General features: G+C 35.3%; 1 protein-coding gene across 3 annotated transcripts in view; it reads left to right on the forward strand.

Annotated features, from left to right (window-relative positions):
- The window catches only part of ANKRD12 (ankyrin repeat domain 12), a 113,828-nt gene that overhangs the window by 27,893 nt on the left and 66,203 nt on the right, over positions 1-19,732 (forward strand). For all 3 annotated transcript variants that reach the window (XM_079943366.1, XM_079943365.1, XM_079943367.1), the window contains exons 2-3: positions 1,559-1,696; positions 13,539-13,686. In XM_079943366.1, coding sequence (XP_079799492.1) covers positions 1,610-1,696; positions 13,539-13,686 — 235 coding nt within the window. In that variant the 5' untranslated portion in view covers positions 1,559-1,609. The remainder of the gene's footprint in view (positions 1-1,558; positions 1,697-13,538; positions 13,687-19,732) is intronic.

Raw genomic sequence — 19,732 nt, forward strand, 5'->3', positions numbered from 1 at the left:
TTATGCACCTCGGTTTTGCTTCTGAGTCAGAATTTTTCTCTTTATATATGACTTGTAACTCTAACTCTGTAAGCTTTGCATAGGGCTGGCTTTGAGGACAGTACTAAGTTTAAATGAATCTGTTTATATGGTAATAGTAGAAACAGTTAAATGACCCCAAGGGAAACTTTGCCTCTTCTGTGTAGTGTCAAAATTTTTCCTTTGTTTCTTCAAGTTTGTTTCCTCCTCTATAAAATGAAAGATTTGAACTATTTGAACTGTGGCAGTTTTTTTTGTGTTGCAGTATACTCTAATTTGGCTACATTCAGATTAATATAAACTAGTTTTAATAATTTATCAATTATCTCAATTCATTTAAGGGTTTTTTGGTTTTGTTTCTATTGAAACCAAACAGATTTTAAAGCACCAGTAGAACAATTTGAAGAATATAGATTTTACTGATTTTCTGTTCAGGATGTCTGAGTTTTAATAATTCATATAGGTCCTAGAATGTAGCTTACTTATATCTATGATACCCATTTATAGGAAATTTATAGCATGAAGTAGTTAAAATTAGGCTTGTCAGTCATTGTGCTTCTTGTTGTGGCCCTGGTCCTGTTCCTGTTGGCCAGCAGCCTGTCTAGCCCAGTGCTGTGCAGTAGAGCTTCCTGTGGTCATAGAGTAGATAATAGTGCAGACTACACAGATGCACTATGTAGTGTGGTACCAACTTTAATTAATTTAACTTTCAACAACCATGTGTGACTAATAGGTCATCAGACAGCAACACAGGTCTAGCCTCATGGCTACCCCTTTTATATATAAAACCCACATTTTGGAATTTTTTCTGGATCTCTCAAGCAAAAACTTCTAAGAGAAAAAAAAGAGCTTGTAAGAGGCTCTTTGACCTATTAAATCAGCTTGTAGAGGAGGAGACAGAAGGCTAAACAAGTTGGAAAGAAAAAGATATGTAAAGTGATAATTACAGTATAGTATGATAAGGATTAAATCAGTGAATAGGTGATAAAGTGACGGAATACCTGGGGATGTCTGGGGGTTCAGTGAATGAAAATAAACCACTCTGGGGATTTTAAGTAGTAAGGGCTTAATTTAACTTAAAATAGAATTCGTTGTAAAATTACTGATCACACCTATCAAGTTCTTGGTTGAGTCTTTAGGAATAATTTCCAGACCAATGCAGAACTACCAGAGAATCTGTTAGGAGCTCCTGCCACTGGAGCCATGCTGGGTGGGGTGACAAACACTTTGCCTCCACTTGGACTACTGCTGGTTACCCAGAAAGCTGGAGGTTAGGTACTAGTCTAGAGAAGATGGGAAGAAATATAAAAGCAGTTCTCTTTTCAGTGACAAACTGAATGGACTTGAGCAAGAGAACTTTAATTAGAAGCTCAAATTGTTAAATGAAAACTTACTTTGGGCTAGGATAGCCTCTCTGAGAAAATAAATTATCTTATAGAGACATGGAAGAAACCAAATTGCACTAATTGTGGTGCATAAACTTTAAGTAGATTTTATTGCATACGTGTACAAATAATCCTTATATATCCATTCTTTGCAGATCCAGGATGAGAAGACTGATAAAAGAAGAAGCTAGTTGAACAGCTATAAGATGCCCAAATCTGGGTTCACAAAACCAGTGCAGAGTGAAAATTCTGACAGTGACAGCAATATGGTAGAAAAACCATATGGAAGAAAGGTATATGATTATGCTAAAGATTTGTTGACTCTTTGGAAATTGTGAAAAAGACTCCTGAGTTAGTATTTTTATTTATTTATTAAAAACTTTTCTAATTGTAACTTTTATTTATTTTGTTTTACTTTATTTTATTTTATTTTATTTTATTTTATTTTATCAACACCCAGTGGCTGTGGGATCTTAGTTCCCTGACCAGGGATTGAACCTGGCCCTCGGCAGTGAACATTCAGAGTCCTAACCACTAGACCACCAGGGAATTCCCATGATTTCATATTTTTAGTAACTGCTCATAAAATAAAAAGCCGTATCGATGCCAGATCCTGGGAGTGAGATTGTTTTTCATTCCCTAAAATAACAAAATTACCAAGATCACACAGTTACTTGAGAAATGATCATGAGGCTGGGGATCCAAGACCTCACAATCATTTGTCATTTCTTCCCCCTGACCCCTGGTACTGAAACACACATACACAGTAGCCGTTCACTTTTCCATGTCTATAACTTTGGATAAATTTACATAACTTTTCCAAACTCAGTATATCTCTCTGTAATAGAGGACAACAGTACTTTATAGAATTGTGACAGTGAAATGACTTAAGTATTATACTTAATACAATGCTTGGTATATAGTAAGTGCTCAATAAATGTTAGCCATTTTTGTTGTTTATTATTAGTCATTGCCAATGACCCATGATTCTGCCCTTTTACATCTATCCTTCTTCATTACTATTTAATTTAGACCCTCAAAACCTTTATTTAGACTTCTGTAGTTGTCTCCTAAGTGGTTTCACTATCCCTAGTCTCTGCTTTATCTAGTTAGTTTTACGCATTATCTTTGAATTTTTCTTTCTTTGGATTTTTCTTTTTTTTCTTTTAAGTTCTTTTCTTCCTATAAGCCATTTTCTTGTTGAAGGACATCTGAAATGTTTCCTGCTTTTGGCTAATATGAATAAAGAGTCTGAACATTCATGTAGGATCTTTTTTGAACAGCTTTATTGAGGTGCAATTTGTATACCATAAAATTCACCCACTTAGTGTAGAATTCAGGGATTTTAGTAAGTTTATAGAGTTGTGCAACCATCATCACAATACAGTTTAGATAGACCATTTCCATCATTGTTAAAAGATCCTTATGCCCATTTGCAGTGTGTCCCTGTTCCCACCCCAAAGTCCCAGCAACCCCAAATCTGCTTTCAAAATCAACACGTAAGTTTTTAACTTTGTTCTTTTCAAAAATTCTTTTGGCTATTAAGGGTCGTTTGCATTTCCATATAAATGTTGGGATTAGCTTGTCAGTTTCCACAAAAAAAAAGCCTGCTGAAATTTTTATAGGGATTTTATTGAATCCGTAGATCACTTTGAATAGTATGTTATCTTAACATGTCTTCCAGTCCATCACCACAGAATATCTCTCCATTTATTTAGATTTTCAATTTCCCTGACCAATGCTTTGTAGTTTTCAGTGTACAAATCTTGTACTTTTATTGTTAAATTATTAATATTCTTTCTGATGCTATTATAGATAATTTCATTTAGGATTTTTCACTGCTGGTATATAGAAATGCAGATATTTTTGTATACTGATCTTATATCCTGTGACCTTACAGAACTCATTTATTCTAAAAGTTTGTGGATTCCTTAGGATTTTCTACATATGGGATTATGTCATCTGCTTATAGACATAATTTAACTTCTTTTCCAGTATGAATACTTTTATTTCCTTTTCTTGCCTGATTGCACTGGCAGTCTTTGCTTTTGATTGCAGTGTTTAATCCACTCACATTTCATGTAATTATTGATAAGGTTAGATTTATATCTGCCATTTTGCACTTTGTTCTTATGTTTCAGGTCTTTTTTTCTCTCTCGTCTTTGCTGCCTTTTTTTAAAAACTATTTTTCAGTGTACTATTTAAATTTCTATGATTTTTTAAAACTATGTTTCTTAAATTATATTCTTAAAATGTTGATCTAGGGATTATAATGTGCATGCTAATTACTACAGGTTAATATTGACTTAAATCCAGTGTAATACAGCAACTTTGCTCCAGTATAGCTCCGTTACCTTCCCTTCCTTTGTGTTCTCTGTGTAGTATAGATTATATCTACATTTGTTATTAACTCAACAACAGAATGTTACAATTATCGTTTTATACAGTCTTATTTTTAAAGAAATAAGAGAATTAAAGAGAAATATATATTTATACAGTTCTTTGTTTTTAACCTAGAAATTTACCAATTTTGGCACTCTTAATTTCTTCCTGTGAATTCAGGTTACTGTCTAGTGTCATTTCCTTACAGTCTATAAGAATTTTCCTTAGTATTTACTGTAAGACGGGTCTTCAGCTGTGACTTCTCTGTGTTCATTGATCTAAGAATATCTTGATTTTGCCATTTTTAAAAAACAGGTTTTTTGAGATATAATTCACATACCATACAATTTACTCATTTAAAATGTAAAATTCAGTAGTTTTTAGTATATTTACAGAGTTGTGCAATCACTACCTCTGTCAATTTTAGGACATTTTCACATGAAAAAGAAGCACTATGTACCCATTAGCAGTTACTCCCCATTCTGTCCCTAAACCCCACAGCCCTAGATAGCAAATAAATCTACTTTTTGTCTCTATAGATTTTCCTATTCTGGATATTTCATATAAATGAAATTCTACAGTATGTGGTCGTTCATGACTGTTTACCTTTATTTTGTTGGGTATAGAATTCTTATTTGACTTTTCCTTTTAGTAGATTGTCATCCCACTTCTTTCTTGCTTTAAGTGTTTCTGATGAGAAGTCAGCCGTTAATTGTGATTAATTTTTTTTTTTCGTTGCTGTTTTCTCTTTTGTTTGTAATGTGTTTAGGATCCCTTTGCAATTATTCTACCTGGGGTTTTTTGAGTTGCTTGGATCTGTAGATTAATGGTTTTCATGAAATTTGGGGTGTTGAATTTACTGATTTTTTTGTTTGTTTTTGCCATCTCACATCTGCTGTTGAACATACCTAATACATTTTCAGTCACTTTACTTTTCAAATCCAGTATTTTTTTTAATTGTTCTTTATTCATATTCTCTGTTTAAGTCATTGTTGTCATACTTTAATTCTTTAAACACTGTTTTCTTCCTCCCTCTCTCCCCTCCCTTCCTTCCTCTTTATAGACTTTGCCAAACCTATCTTGGCCCACTCAGAGAAGTTTCTCTTGAATACTTTTTTCCTTGCTTTCCCAGCTGCCGTAATTTTTATTGAAAACTGGACAGTTTAGGTCATATATTATAGCAGCTCTGGATTCTCATTATTTCCCACCTAACAGTTGTAACTGTTGCTAGTTTTTTGTTTGCTTTTAGTAAAATGTCAGGTTTTGCAGTGTTTGTTACTTTGTCACAACCACTGGTGTCTAGGTTTTTGGGGGGTTTGTTTGTTTGTTTAGTCTTGCTTTTCTAGGGGTTGCCCCATACGTACGTGGATTAGTTAGCAACCATTGGTTGGTCAGGCGTTGTGCTCAAACGTGAGCCAGTAGGGCTTCCACCTTCCACTGATAGATATACATGTGTGTTGGGGAGTGTGCTCAATGTTAAGGCATTTTTCAGGTAAGCCCTAGCAGTTACTTTCTGTCGGGCTCACCCAGGAGTTCCCTCATGTGTGCAGGCTCCTTGTTGACTAAGGATGGTGTAGAGAGCTTGGACCCTTGTAGACCTCCCCAGTGTGTGCACACAGTCTCCCTGAGTGAGTGAGGGGTCTGTGCAGAGCTTAGCCCTTCTCAGGTCTTCCCCACATACTTACCCTGTCTGCCAGGGATGAGTGCCAGGGATGAGTGGCTGTCTTATCTAGTGCCCCCATGGCTCTCTGATTTCTGCAATCTCCCTGTTAAATTTCTGGCTTGTCTACTGGCTGCTGCTCCCCCACAGTGGGACCACAGCCGTAGGCTAATAGAACTATGGGGTTTTTTTCCACTCCATTCCTTTCCTACCCTGCTTGCTATTTTTATCAACGGAGTGACTGGGTGGTGGGGTTTTGGCCTTCTGTGTCAATTCAAGTTGACTCTTTGGCAGCAAAGATGCTGGTTTTCATTGCCAGCCCCACCCTGGAACTACTTCATGCAAACTAAGCATTAGCCAGGAAATGAGAACAACCCCAGGCAAGAATGCCGAAGACAATCACTCTTCTTATCCGTAGTTCAGCAGTTTTTCTTATTGAAAATGCTTCTCAATTTGTTGTTTTTGTTCGATTTCTAGAGCCTTGAAATGGTGGTTTTCGACAGTTTGTCCAGGTTTATAGTTATTCCTTGGAGAGATAAGTTGCCAGTATCTTCATTCTACTATAGACAAAAGTTTCCCAAAATATATTTTAATGTGCCAAATCTTAAGGAGCGTGAGTTCACTAATTTATTCATTTTATTCAACAAACCTTACATGGGATGCTTATTGTGTTGTGTGCCTCTCCTATGACCCTTGAAATAAAACAGTGATTGGTGGGACTTCCCTGGTGGTCCAGTGGTTAAGACTCTGCGCTTCCACTTCAGGGGGCATGTGTATAATCCCTGGTTGGGGAACTAAGATCCCGCATGCTGCGCTGTGCGGTGAAAAAAAAAAAAAAAACAGTGGTTAAGGCTTGGTCTAAATCTTTATGAAGACTCTTAAGTAATTGCTCTATCTCTGTGTCTGAAGTGTTTTGCTCTCAGGACCCCTTGATACTTTTTAGCATAACTGAGGAGGCTAAAGGGCTTTTCTGTATGTGGGTATGTCTGTTGACATTTACACAATCAGAAATTAAAACTGAGAAAAAATTTAAATTTATTAATTGGTTTAAAAAAACAGTATAACTGTTACATGTTAATAATATATTTTTATGAAACACAACTGTATATTCCAAGACAGTATCGGTGAGAAGAGTGTCATTGGTTTTGCAAATATCTTTAATGTGTGGCTTAACAGGAAGATAGCCAGATGCTCATCTGCTTCTGCAATCCGGATGTTCAGATATCTCTTGTCACATAATCTCAAGGCTCAAATACACATTCTTTAGAGAATGAGAGAGAAAGATACACTAACATCTTAGTGTTATTGTGAGCATATTTCTGACTTCGCATTTCCCCTGAAATGGTCTCAGGGACCATACTTTGTTCACACTAATGAAAGTATTTGAGTGTACAATGATGGGGCAAAGGAGAGAAGCAGTCAGTTCTAGGGTGTTCAGGGGTGGTCTCACAGTGGAAAAGATACCTAATCTGGATTCTCAAGCATGTGACTAGCAGGAAAATGAGAGTAAAGAGTAGACTTAAGCAGGAGATGTAAAAAAGACAAGAATCTGTTAAAGTAATGCATACAGAGTTAGGATGTAGCCTGTGAAGGGTGGAGGGTAGGAGATAAGCATTAGACAGGGGCCAGTTCATTATGGCCTTGTGTTCCTTGCTAAAGATCTTGAAATTTATCCTGTAGCCAGTGAGCCAGAAGGGAAGGGCCATGGCAGAAACCAGTTAGAGTATTATTTAAAAATCCAAGCAGAAGGCAGTGTGGGCAGTGGCTGTGGGGATAGAAGTGGCAGATCTAAAAGATATTGAATTACTGAAACTTGTGTATGTATAGAAAAAGTTGTCTGGGTCCACTCTGAAGTTGATTGGACTATTCCCGGAGAGGGCACTCAGGAAAAGGGACAGGTTGTTTGAAGAAGAATGTTTGGTTTGTACTTGTTGAATTTAGTTCATCATCGGAGCATCCAATAGAAGTATCAGTTAGATAGTATTAGTTAGATATGCGTCTAGAGGTAAGAACAGCTAGACTGGAAATAAATGTATGAGGATTTGTGGAAAAGTGATCTATAGGTATCGAGATGTCACCTAAAGAGAGTGGGGCAAGAATGGAGGAGAGCATACCCTGAGGAATTCAGATATTTTAGGAGTCAGGAGAGGGGGAGCAAGGAGGACAGAGAGAGAAGCAGAAGTTACACGGCAAAGAGTGGCGAGGGGGTCTGTATGACAAATGCCGCAACAGTTAATAGGAAAGACCAGGCCATTGTCAGTAGAGATACCTTACAGTGACCTGGGTAAAGGTGACCTCAGTAGAGTTGTGGGGACAGAGTACAATGTGAGATTTGAGGAAAGAATTATAACTTTTATTTCTAAATGCTTAAATATAGTGAAGGTGTTAGACCTGCGCGGTCTGCTAGGAGTTTCGACTCGCCCAGGAAACAACAAGAGTCGGAAGTCGATGCAAAACGCAAGAGGTTTATTGAAGGCCGGTGCACCGGGGTTCCTTGGTCCTCACGCAGGAGGTCGAAGAAGGAACCCTTTTTGGGCGCGAATATGTCAGTTTTATAGGTTCCCACTTCCCCGTATGTAAATTATAGATTTGGTTGTGTTTTCCTGCTGATTGGTCCGGGCTTAGGCTCGGACCAGAGAGGGAACTTGTCCCCAGCTTCCTGATTGGTCTTTGACAGATACCTTTTTTACATTTTGTTTATCTCCCTCCTTCTCGGAAGGGGGCCGGACATCCTGGAAATTCACCCATTGTCTAAGAAGCCCCTATTGTCTGGAGAGTTCTTAATCATTAGCTGGAACAATGTCCCTCGAGTCCCACAAAGGTTGCATTTGTGAAATTACGTGTGAGCTACTTGGTTTTTGGATTTGAATTTATAAGGCTAAAGTTGTTGAAGCTTTTATTCTTCTAGGTACTTCGTATTATTTTTTGAAGATTGCCACTAAATATGCAGTAGTCCTGACCATTGCCTTCATAACAGTGTGATTTCTTAAAACTATAGAGGCAAGCAAAAATCAAACACTTTTTTACTAATGTATTTCTATTAAAAATATTGCTTAGGTAAGTTAAGAATACTTATTAATCATTAGATTTATAAGATAAATAGGAAGAATAAACACAAACTATTAAATTCCTTAATTATTAACAGTTGGCTTACCTAAAGGGCTATATTTAACTGTTCTCAGTCTCAGTTGAATCATTCAGTGTTTTTTTTCAAGACCACATGTGTGTTTGGGTAATGGTCAAAAGCCCTTCTGAGGCAGTATGCGAGGTGCTTACTGCCATGCGTTGGGATTTCTGAGCAGCTTGACATCCAAAGCTGTTGTTAGAAGTAATTTTCTTTAGTTTTAAATAGATATTTGAACTGTTTATTTGCACCTTAAGAGAGGAAGGGCCATAACTTCCATTCCAAATTTCTTGCTTATAGACCATGTTACTACTGCTTCTTAGGACAAAATAAAGTTAGAAGAGAGGGAAGGAGAGAAGGCGGCATGACCATCTTATTCACTTATTTATTTGTAAAGCGTATTCTTAGGATTGTCTTTTCTTGGTGAGTGATTGGCCTTGAAACCAGCCTCTAGCTTCTGCTGAGTTTTTCCTTCCATAAAATTTTTAGAAATGAATATTATATAGCTGTTCTCTTATGTAAATATAGACCGTATTTACAGCTTAATATGACACAGACATTGCTGTTATAAGATTCTAAATTTAAAAATAACCTGAACCAAAGTTTAATTTTTAAATGCATTTAAATAGACAATAATTTTAAATAATCCCATTCTATAGCAATATGCTTTTTATATAAAGTGCTTTTATTACCGTGTTAGATATTACAATAGTCAGGGGTTCATCAAAAATGTCTCCTCAAAATTCTTCAAATATTTTATCCTTTCACTGCTAATCTGTGGGATTTTTTTCCCCATTGGTTTTAGTTTAAAATTTTTTCCACTGACATTTTTAGCTATAAATTAGCTATAATTTGCAAAACAAAATCTTTCATCAATCCTTTTCTGATAAGCTAAAACCCGGGTTAAATTCATAAAGTGTGAGAGAGTGGATGTTAATCGTCTGCCTTTCTAAATAGCTCTGCCCTATCCTTTTCATCATCAGTATAGTTCAGACCTTCATTATCTCCTATCCCCATGATAACTGAGAACTTTTCTTTTATTATTCAAGTAATGTAATAATGTTCGTTACAGAGGAATTAGAAAATGTATATAAGAATAATGAAAATAGAAATTGCCTTGTCTGAGATGAAGCATCTGAGGTTTTACCCTACTTGCAAGCTAATTAGTTTCATGGATTATGGCAGAAGACATGAGACTCCTGGGTCAGATAGAGAGGCAAGCATTTTTTCTCATAGCAATCGCTGTAGCCATATATCACCATTTGTGCCTGTTCTCTGAGCCCTGTTTCTCACAAAGGGATGCAAAGAAGGCCAGGTGACAACTACATATACAGTGGATTGTATTATAGGAGAGGAATCCCAAATCTTTTTAATGGGCAATAAATTTACCTGACCTTTGCCCTAAAGGGAGAAATTATTTATTATACTGAACAGTGAACAGGTCTGATCTACCCTTTGCTCCAGAGGGAGAAACTTTCTCTGTCTTCCAAGGCTATTCTCTATACAGATATCCTTGGAAAGATAGAATAAAGGGATTTAGTGCTTCTGCTTGCAAGATATGCAGAAATGCAAGAGAGCTATAGAAAATTGTCTCCCAGCACACCTGTAATGCCATTACCCACAGATAGCCATTAACATTTTGGTTTATATACTTCAAGCGGTTTTTGTTTTTTTTCTTTTTTTCTAGGTAAATTTTTACCTCTTATTTTTTTCTGTCTTGAGTTGGTAAAGGCTACCAGCACATTGTTTAATATCAGCAGTGATAGAGGATCATTCTTGTCTTGCCATTAATACTTTCACTGCTATGTATGATAGCTGTTGTAGGTTATTGAAAGAAAATCATTAATATAAATGAAAAAGACTTAAATTATTTTAAAATAAAAAAAGTCTGACTCTTAGTTTTATTAGGTCATGGATATGAAAGAAGAATGTGCCAGTGATTCTCTCCTGAATTGTCAAGAGTATTTATACCATTTGATGATATAGAAATTTTAAGACAATCAGAAGTAGTTATTTCTTTTTTTTTCTCCCCCTTTTCCATAGCTATTTCTTTTGAAAGTTACTTTCCCCATATCTGAAAATAATTTTTATTGTTAAGATTCTCACAAAAACACTTTGTTCAAGTAACACTTTTAAGGACAATTTTATTTTACAGAGAACAGAATAAGTTGGTAGCAGGAATGAATATTCACACTAATCACCATATTGCTCAGGAGAGTATGATTGATAAATTGTTGTGAACATTTTTCATTTAACATATTAAATTGGTTTCTCTTGTTTTATGGCACAGAACAGTATCTTTACTCACACAAGTGCAAGGGAGAAGGGACATTCTAATGTTTTTCTTAATTCTTTTTTTAATAACAAAGATTTGTATTTCTAAGGAAAATCTCTAGAACTTTGTTGGCTAACCATTTTACTAATCATGCCTTTTTGTTTCTGATTCTTTGACATCTGGGACCTCAGTGACCCTGGGGAGACTGCCCTTCCCAGGGCTACTCAGTTCCCAGAGATAGTAAACAATTTATGTGTGACCACACCTTTCATATGCAAACCAACCAATCCAGAGTCCATCCCCAACCACCAACTATATCCAGCTCTCACACTCTGGGCCACTATCCCCCTGCCCTAATAACAGTCACCCCAGAACTAGGTACCAGACAGCTAGAGAAACAACACCTATACCCTAGAGTCTGCTGAAATTATGCAAACTAGCCAACCCTAAACCTGCTTGCTCTGCCTTGCCTTTTTCTTCCTGTGGAAACCGCAATAAAAGCTTTGACTCACATTTCCTTCCCCTCTCTCTGCTTCCTGAACCTCCTAGGTGCTTCCCCCGGTGGCACCTCATGGTGCGGCATGCCTCCTCTTCTTGGGAGCTGTGAGTAACAAACTCTCTTTTCAGTGGCAGCGATCTCTTGATCTGTTGGCCTCACTATACCAGAATAATAATAAAATCGACGTTTTAAAACAACCTTATAAGCAAAAGGCATGCCTGTGAAGCTCCATTTCATTAGCAGAAGAAAACAGCTTAAGAGGATTTTCCTTTACACCTGGGAAATACTTTTATTCTTCACTAATCTTTACCAGTTAAGATATAAGGAAGTCACATTCTCTTCCTAATTTGCTAGTAGGTTTATCAAGAATGAATGTAGGGTCTATTTAGATGTTATTGTCACCTATTAACATCATAATAAGATTTTTCCTTTTGATATAATGAATTGTCTTGAGGTTTTCTAATAATGAACTATTCTTATATTCTTTGGGTGAATCCTGCTTGATTATGATATATTATCTTTCTAAGGCACTAACTTTGATTGGACAGTTTATTTAGGATAGTTTATTGTTTCATTTATTTCATAAGCAATTTAGGTATAATTTCTATCTTGAACCCTTCTTAGGTATTAGTTTTATTTCACACTTGTAAAATGGATTGGGTATCTTCTAATCTTATTTCTGTGTTGTAGTATTGTTTATATGAAATGGGAAATATATTTTCCCTGAATTTTTAATTTAAAACCTCTCATAAAATCTTCTGGAATAGGTACCCTTTTTAGATGTAAAATCTTTGGCTATAGATTTATTGTTTTCTATGATCATTGGTCTATTCAGGTTTTCTGTTTCTTTCATGAGCCAGTGTTTGGTAATACATGTTTTCCAAGAAAATAATCCATTTTTCCAGTCCTTAAAATTATAATTGTATAAAAATGAATACAGTATTCTTTTGTAACTTTTTTTTTTTTTTGCGGTACGTGGGCCTCTCACTGTTGTGGCCTCTCCCGTTGCGGAGCACAGGCTCCAGACGCGCAGGCTCAGCAGCCATGGCTCACGGGCCCAGCCGCTCTGCGGCATGTGGGATCTTCCCGGACCGGGGCACGAACCCGTGTCCCCTGCATCAGCAGACGGACTCTCAACCACTGCGCCACCAGGGAAGCCCTCTTTTGTAACTTTTTAATATCCCCTCTGGAATTGTATTTTAGGTCTCAATCCCAGTCTTTTTTTTTTTTTTCCTGTTTTTTTTTTCCCTCTTCATATTTTCATGATTAGACTCACTAAAAGCTTTATTATATTGCTCTTTTTTGTGTGTGTGGTACACGGGCCTCTCACTGTTGTGGCCTCACCCGTTGCGGAGCACAGGCTCACGGGCCCAGCCGCTCCGCGGCATGTGGGATCCTCCCAGACCGGGGCACAAATCCATGTCCACTGCATCGGCAGGTGGACTCTCAACCACTGCGCCACCAGGGAAGCCCTATTTTGCTCTTTTTGAATCATCTTTTCGTTGATAAATTCTACTTTTTAAAAAAATTCAGTATTTTTTTTTATGCCCCTTCTTCCCACTCTTCCTTCCTTTATTTTCTGGCTTGGGTCGAAAGCTCATGTCTTCTGCAGTCTGAGTCTACTCATTTTCTTCTGAAAATCTCTATGGTTAGGATATCTATCATTTATTATCATAGTTTTATGCTCACCTGCTAGGTGATGTGGCTTAGTTCTTAGTATCTAGCATGTTTTTCCAAAGGAGTTTTCATAGCCCAGTTAGATGTGCTGTATGTACCAATTCAGATGTTGGATCATAAGAGTGAACTTGGTAATTGCTGTAGGCATGAGGGTAGGATACTTTATCTAAATGAGTGGACACATGGAATTAATAAAATACAATCTGCTTAATTCAATCTAGACTGCTTTTTCTGATTTATATATTTGTTTATTGGTGATGATGTCTATCTTAGACATAGAGTTCCATTATATTCAAGATATTTCGTTTTATTGTTATTTTAAAATTATATTACTAAGTAAAAGGGAATATGAAATAAGTTAGAAAACACATTATGATTGTTGAAAGTGGGCCTTAAGGACATTGAGGACAACGATGGTTTGTAGTAATACTCTTTCTACTTTATATAAAGTATTTTTTTAATACTGTATTGCTCAGCTAATATTGTTATAAGTTTATTCATATTTAATTTTTTAATAGAGTAAAGACAAGATTGCATCCTATAGCAAAACTCCAAAAATTGATCGGAGTGATGTGGGCAAGGAGATGAAAGAGAAATCGTCCATGAAACGTAAACTTCCTTTTACCATCAGCCCATCAAGAAATGAAGAACGAGATTCAGACACAGGTAGGAAATTTTGTTGTTTTCTGGTAAAATCATAATCCTTCTTTTACTGTGATTTTCTTTCTCATTCCTTGTTCACTGCATTTTAGAGAGAAATATTTGTATTTTAGAATTTCAGGTTTATCATTGGGGCAGAAATTCATATATTCCTCACCCAAATTTGATTTCTATCATAGATAAAAGCAATTAGCTTTTTTTCTCAGTCTCAGTGTTTATTACAAATTTCTTACCACTTTAAGAACTTAATTTCTTGAGGAGCATTTCAGTGATGAAAATTTACTTAGTAATATGGAGCATTGATACGGTAGATTTGAGAAAAAGCTGTTGGGTTTTTGTGAACAAATTATTGAACCCACCAAAGAAAAAAAGTTAGGCATTTTAGATTCAGAAATGAATCAGAAATATGTCCCTTTCAAAAAAAAGAAGAAAAATATTGAGGCTTCCTAAGCCCAGTTCATAGTACTTTTTTCCTCAAAACTTTTGCTATGTCAGGAATGATACTTGACATCAGTAAATCCCAGTTATTTGTAATAGATTAAAACCTTATTACCACTATCTGATAAATTACTAGGTTGTATTTTAGCCCTGAACTAATCGTTTCTTGAAACTAATATAAACTTGAATGTTCGTTATTTATCATAATTGTTTTAGCCCCTGAATGAAGTATTGGTAATGAACTGTTCTTAAGAATGTTTTAGTTTCACTCAAAGAAAATCAGTGTTACATGCTAAATTTATGTACAGAGATCATATCCTACTTTTATCTTTCTAGCCATCTTAATCATCAGTATGGGAATGACCTTGACTCCAGAATCTGTGAAAATAGACTTTTAGAAAGACTATTTTCAAAAGACTAGACTTTTGAAACTCCTTGTGCTAATCTTTAGAAAATACTTAATTTTAGTATACACCGTTAGTAAGTAGATTTCCTTTTGTATGTTTGGCTGTTTCTCTTAGCTTGAACTAAAAATTTTTCTTAAACGCTTATGACAGTTTTAAACTTTGAAAATTGCTCTTTTATTGAGTGATTAAGAAATTATGTGCTTTGTTCATTTTAAGTTACACTGTCTTCTTCTAGAGGTTCAGAATCTTTCTTTTTTTTTTTGAAGCTTGACTCTCCTTTTTTTTTTTTTTTTTTTTTTTTTTGCGGTACGCGGGCCTCTCACTGTTGTGGCCTCTCCTGTTGCGGAGCACAGGCTCCGGACGCACAGGCTCAGCGGCCACGGCTCACAAGCCTCCCAGACCGGGGCACGAACCCATGTCCCCTGCATCGGCAGGCGGACTCTCAACCACTGCGCCAGCAGGGAAGCCCTTGACTCTCCTTATTTTTACAAATTGTTCTCAAGGTATTACTAGGTCACTTAGCTGAGAAGAAGGTGCTTCTGTGCCTTCGAATATACAAGATTTAACTTGTCTCATACTCTCTCCTTAGAAAACTTTTGCTAGTCATTTTTAAAGTACTTACATTAACCAGGTTTTGTTTTCCAGTGACAGTGATAATCCTACTAGTAGTTTGAAGAAGGGACTTAGAAATAAGGTTTCAAAATAATACACTTCCCATGAGAACCTTTGTTATTAGATCCAGTGGGTTATTTGTCTTTTATTCGGTGTAAAATAAAAGACTTAGGAAGACATGAACTTTAGGCACTGAATAAACATAGTCTAATTCATATTTTATTGATTGGATTATATGCTTATCCCCTGCTACAGTCTTTCCACTATTTGAATTTAGTGGGACATTGCAGCTCTCTCTAAGACTGTTTCATAAAACAGACTCTTACTTTATTTTTTTTTTTGAGAAGGTTACATGGCTAACATTAAATGAGATTTTGATGGACTTAAACATGTGTATCTATATTTTTGGTAGGCTGAATTTATAAATTTTAGTAAATAACAGATGAAGGCTTTAGTTTTGCATGCACACACATACACACACATCCAAAGCATTAAGAAGAATTTCCCCAGGCCCAAGGCAAAACGTCTTATTTTCATAATTTTAAAAGAAGAGTTCAGAGTACCATTAACTGGTATTTTCCATATGAAAGATAGTTATAGCACCAAACCCCGTATTTGACATTGATCTTTTTAAAATTTTAAATCATTAGCTGAAACTATACAGAATAAACTATAAAAGGGAGAAATATTTATAACATATATGACAACCCTTATCTTAATATAATTAGTAATTAAAGTTCTCTTAAATGTGAAGAGAAAAATACAGAAATGGGAGAATGGACAAAAGATAGAAGCAAGTAGTTCAGAACAACAGAATTACGGTTGGTGAAGAAATATATGAAATGTATTAATAGTACTCAGAGAAATAGAGTTTACAATGATTGGCAAAACTGTCATTGGCTTAAATCATACAAACTGGTCACTGGTTTGAAATAGGAACTTGCTTTAGTTTGTCTGAATTATGGAACTACCTTGTTGAAGGTAGATATAACAGCATATGTTAAAAACTAAGTTTGTTAACATTTGATTTATTCTTTGTTTCGTCATTTATTCTATATAAATAATTATTGATGAGAGTAAAAATTATCTTCAAGTATATTTCTCTCAGCTTTCTTTATAATAGAAAAAACAAAACAGGAAAAGATTGTCAAGAAATATAGGATTTGGTAAATTATGGTAAATCCAATGAAGAAATATGATCTTTTACCCTTAAAAATAACAATTGTAGAGGAATAAACTGTATGGAAATATGTTCACAGTATACAAAGTAAAAATGTAGGTTATGAAATAATATGTACTGTTTGCATTATGTCATATTCTTTATATTTGTATGCATATGCACACAGGACATACATTAACACACATACAGAAAGATAAGATTGTTTAAATATAGAGACTGTTTCATTGTAGAACTAAGCCTAAACCTAGTGGGTTTATTAAAGGTCCTGAACAAAAATGTAAATATTATAAGCCCTGACTTAGGTGAAAAATAAAAGAATAGGGAGTGGGGAATAAGGAGAAAATGCTAAGAGTGCTACTCAACTCATCATCTCTCATAGCAAGGGATTAACTGAAATTGTCTGAAACTGAAATATATTTTTAACCTTTAAAACTTTTAATCTTTCATTTAAAATTTTACCTATATGTTTATATATGTGTGTGTTTATACTTTAGTATATGGTATCTCTTATAGAGAAGAGCAATCCCTTTAGTTTATTTTCTTTTTATGTTGGGTTAAACTAAAGTTAATCTTTCAGATTTTTATTTAAATATAGCACATATGTATGATATTTTCTTATTCTTACATAAGTTGATCTCTCTCTCTCTCTCTCTCTCTCTCTCTCTCTCTCTCCTAGTTCCTCTGTCTTTATATACATTTAGAAGGATGCTTGGCATGATGCTCATGAGATGTTAACATTTTGTTTCCAGGATTTGGGATGATTTGTTACTTTCTTCTTTGTATTCTTTATATGCCTTGAATTTTTAAAATAATAAACATACATTATTTTTATAAAACACGGTCATTATTTTTTTTTAAGACATTCATATTGTCCAAGGAAGATTCAGTGGTCCTCAAAATCAGCAGTAATGCCATCAACCGGCTGAGTCATTCCTAGTCTTCGTTTTGAGATACCCTAGTGTGTCTTAAACTTTCCAAATTCTCAATTATTTACTGTTTATTAATTTTTTAAAAGATAACACTTTCTAGAAAAGAAATTCAGATAAAGTTTTGAGGAAAATTACAGCGTAATTCAAAGTCATGCCAGTGAGTTCTTATAGCTGTATCATAATACTGTTCATTTCAGCAAATCTCCAGTATATCTACTTATATCATTCCAGTATCAATCCCACATTGTCCTATCCTATTAGAGAATTCCTATAAATCTTGTCCCACGAAATGTTGAGGCCAATCTGTACAATGACTCATTGAACCTATGGAAGCAACTACTTCTTATCTAGAAGACAAATTATTTCTTACAGCTACTGCATCAGCTTGCTTTATCACCTACTTTTAGCTTTTACTTTTAATCTTTCCTAGTCTAGAATCCTGACCAGATAAGTTATTGTAGTTATAACAGAGGGAAATCATAGCATAGTGTTTATCATCAGAAGCTTTGAAGTCTGACAGACCATTGTTGAGTCCTTGCTCAGCCACCTACTAGCCCTGGCCAAATTAGTTGAGTTCCTTGTAAGTCCCAATTTTCTCATCTATAAAAGTGCATATAATACCAACTTCAGAAAATTGTGACCTCTAAGTGACATATCATGTAAAATCAGTTTACGATACATTAATTAAAACAGAAAACTAATACTGGCTTAAATGGAGATTTTTTTCATCTAATGCGGTAAGACCAGGCATAGGCAGTCCAGAGTTGGTATAGCAGTTCAGTAACACCGTCAGGGACTGAGCTGTTTTCATCTTTCTGCTCTGCTACCCTTAGCTCATACGTAGCCTTTGTCCTTAAGCATTTTGCCTTATAGTCACAGGATATATCCTTCCTGGGCAGAAAAGAGGAGAGGAAGGACCAAAGACAGAGGTGTCTTTCTCCCAGAGAGACTTTTGCCTTTTTACTCATGAAACAACCTCCCTAGAAACTTTTGCCTGCACCTCAACTGGTTAGGCTCCCCTAGTTGCTGGGGAGTCTGAAAAGTCAAATATTTTTGAGCTGGACATATTGTCACCCTGATCAAAATTGGAGTATGCCTAGTAAGGGGAGAATGAATATTGAGTAGGCACCTTATAATACTGTTACTGTATATAAAATTTTTGACATAGTAATTAATAACTGATAACTGCTATTATCTTTAAGTTATTAATGTTTCTACCTAAGGGAACTTTTTTCCTACACTATCCGTCATAAAATCGTACTTACTTTCTTTCCAAGACTAATGGCATCCAAAGGATGCCATGACAATCCCTTAACTTGAAAGTACTGAGCAGTTATCTTGAGGCTACACATGAGTGAATCTCTTCTTAGCCTCCAAAGTAAATTTGCAATTATTTTGTTGTGAGTAATGCCATAGAGCGTCTTTGCAGATTGTATTTTTATTATACTCTGAATTTTTTCTGTCTTATTCATTCCCAAGAGTAGGTTTACAGGGTTAAAAGGGTAAAACATTTCTATAACGTTTCTTCAAAATAGTTATACATACTTATAAAGGCTCCAGCAGTATATTTATGTTCTTTAATCTCAAATAACATCATGGCACTTGTTTTTCTTTAGGTTTGATAGCTCTAAGTATCTATAGGGATAAACCAGTAGTACTTCATTTTAGTTTGCATGTTTAGATAAGTAAAAAAAATACAACATTCTTTACTTTTTAAAAAATACTTGTTTCTTCTTAATAGGCATTATTTATTTCCTTACTGATTTTTTTTCTTGTGGCATTAAGTAATATGTAAATAAATGTGGTAGGAGAAAATGTAAAGAGACACAATATGATCTGTTCCCAAAGTCCGTGGTCGCAGTTGTAGAGTATGTTCAAATGTTTTGAACTAAATCTCTGCCAGCCAGCCGTAGAAGGCCTACTTTCCCGAGGCTTTGGATGCCATTAAAGGATTTACCCTATTTAATGACACAAGCAAATTTGGAGAGGAAAACTTTTTTAAAAAAAGAAAACACATGTAATTTTTCTGGTAACTGTGTTAAAGTAGCAGATAAAATTAGTGCTTTGCTTAATAAGGATAGTCCTCTTTTGGTGCTCTTCGTGGTGATTATTTATTATAGATTTACTCTGTCCCTTTCCCTGATATTTTATTATAAAAATTTTCAGACGTAGTGCACACTCTTAAAATCATACGTGATATTTTTCTTATTCTCTTGCAATTCAGAACAGAATATTAACTTAAAAAGATGGCTTGTACAACAAGGATTTACTTTATAGTACAGGAACTATATTCAATATCTTATAATAACCTATAATGGAAATAATCTGAAAAATACATATATATATAATGAATCACTTTGCTGTATACCTGAAACCAACACAGTATTGTAAATCAACTATACTTCAATTGAAAACAAAAAAGATGGCTTTTAAAATATAGGTATTGCTTGTCTTGCCTTGCTGCAAAGAACATATCAGGGAGAGAG

The sequence above is a fragment of the Stenella coeruleoalba genome (assembly GCF_951394435.1).
Source record: "Stenella coeruleoalba genome assembly, chromosome: 14".
Classification (NCBI taxonomy): Eukaryota; Metazoa; Chordata; class Mammalia; order Artiodactyla; family Delphinidae; genus Stenella; species Stenella coeruleoalba.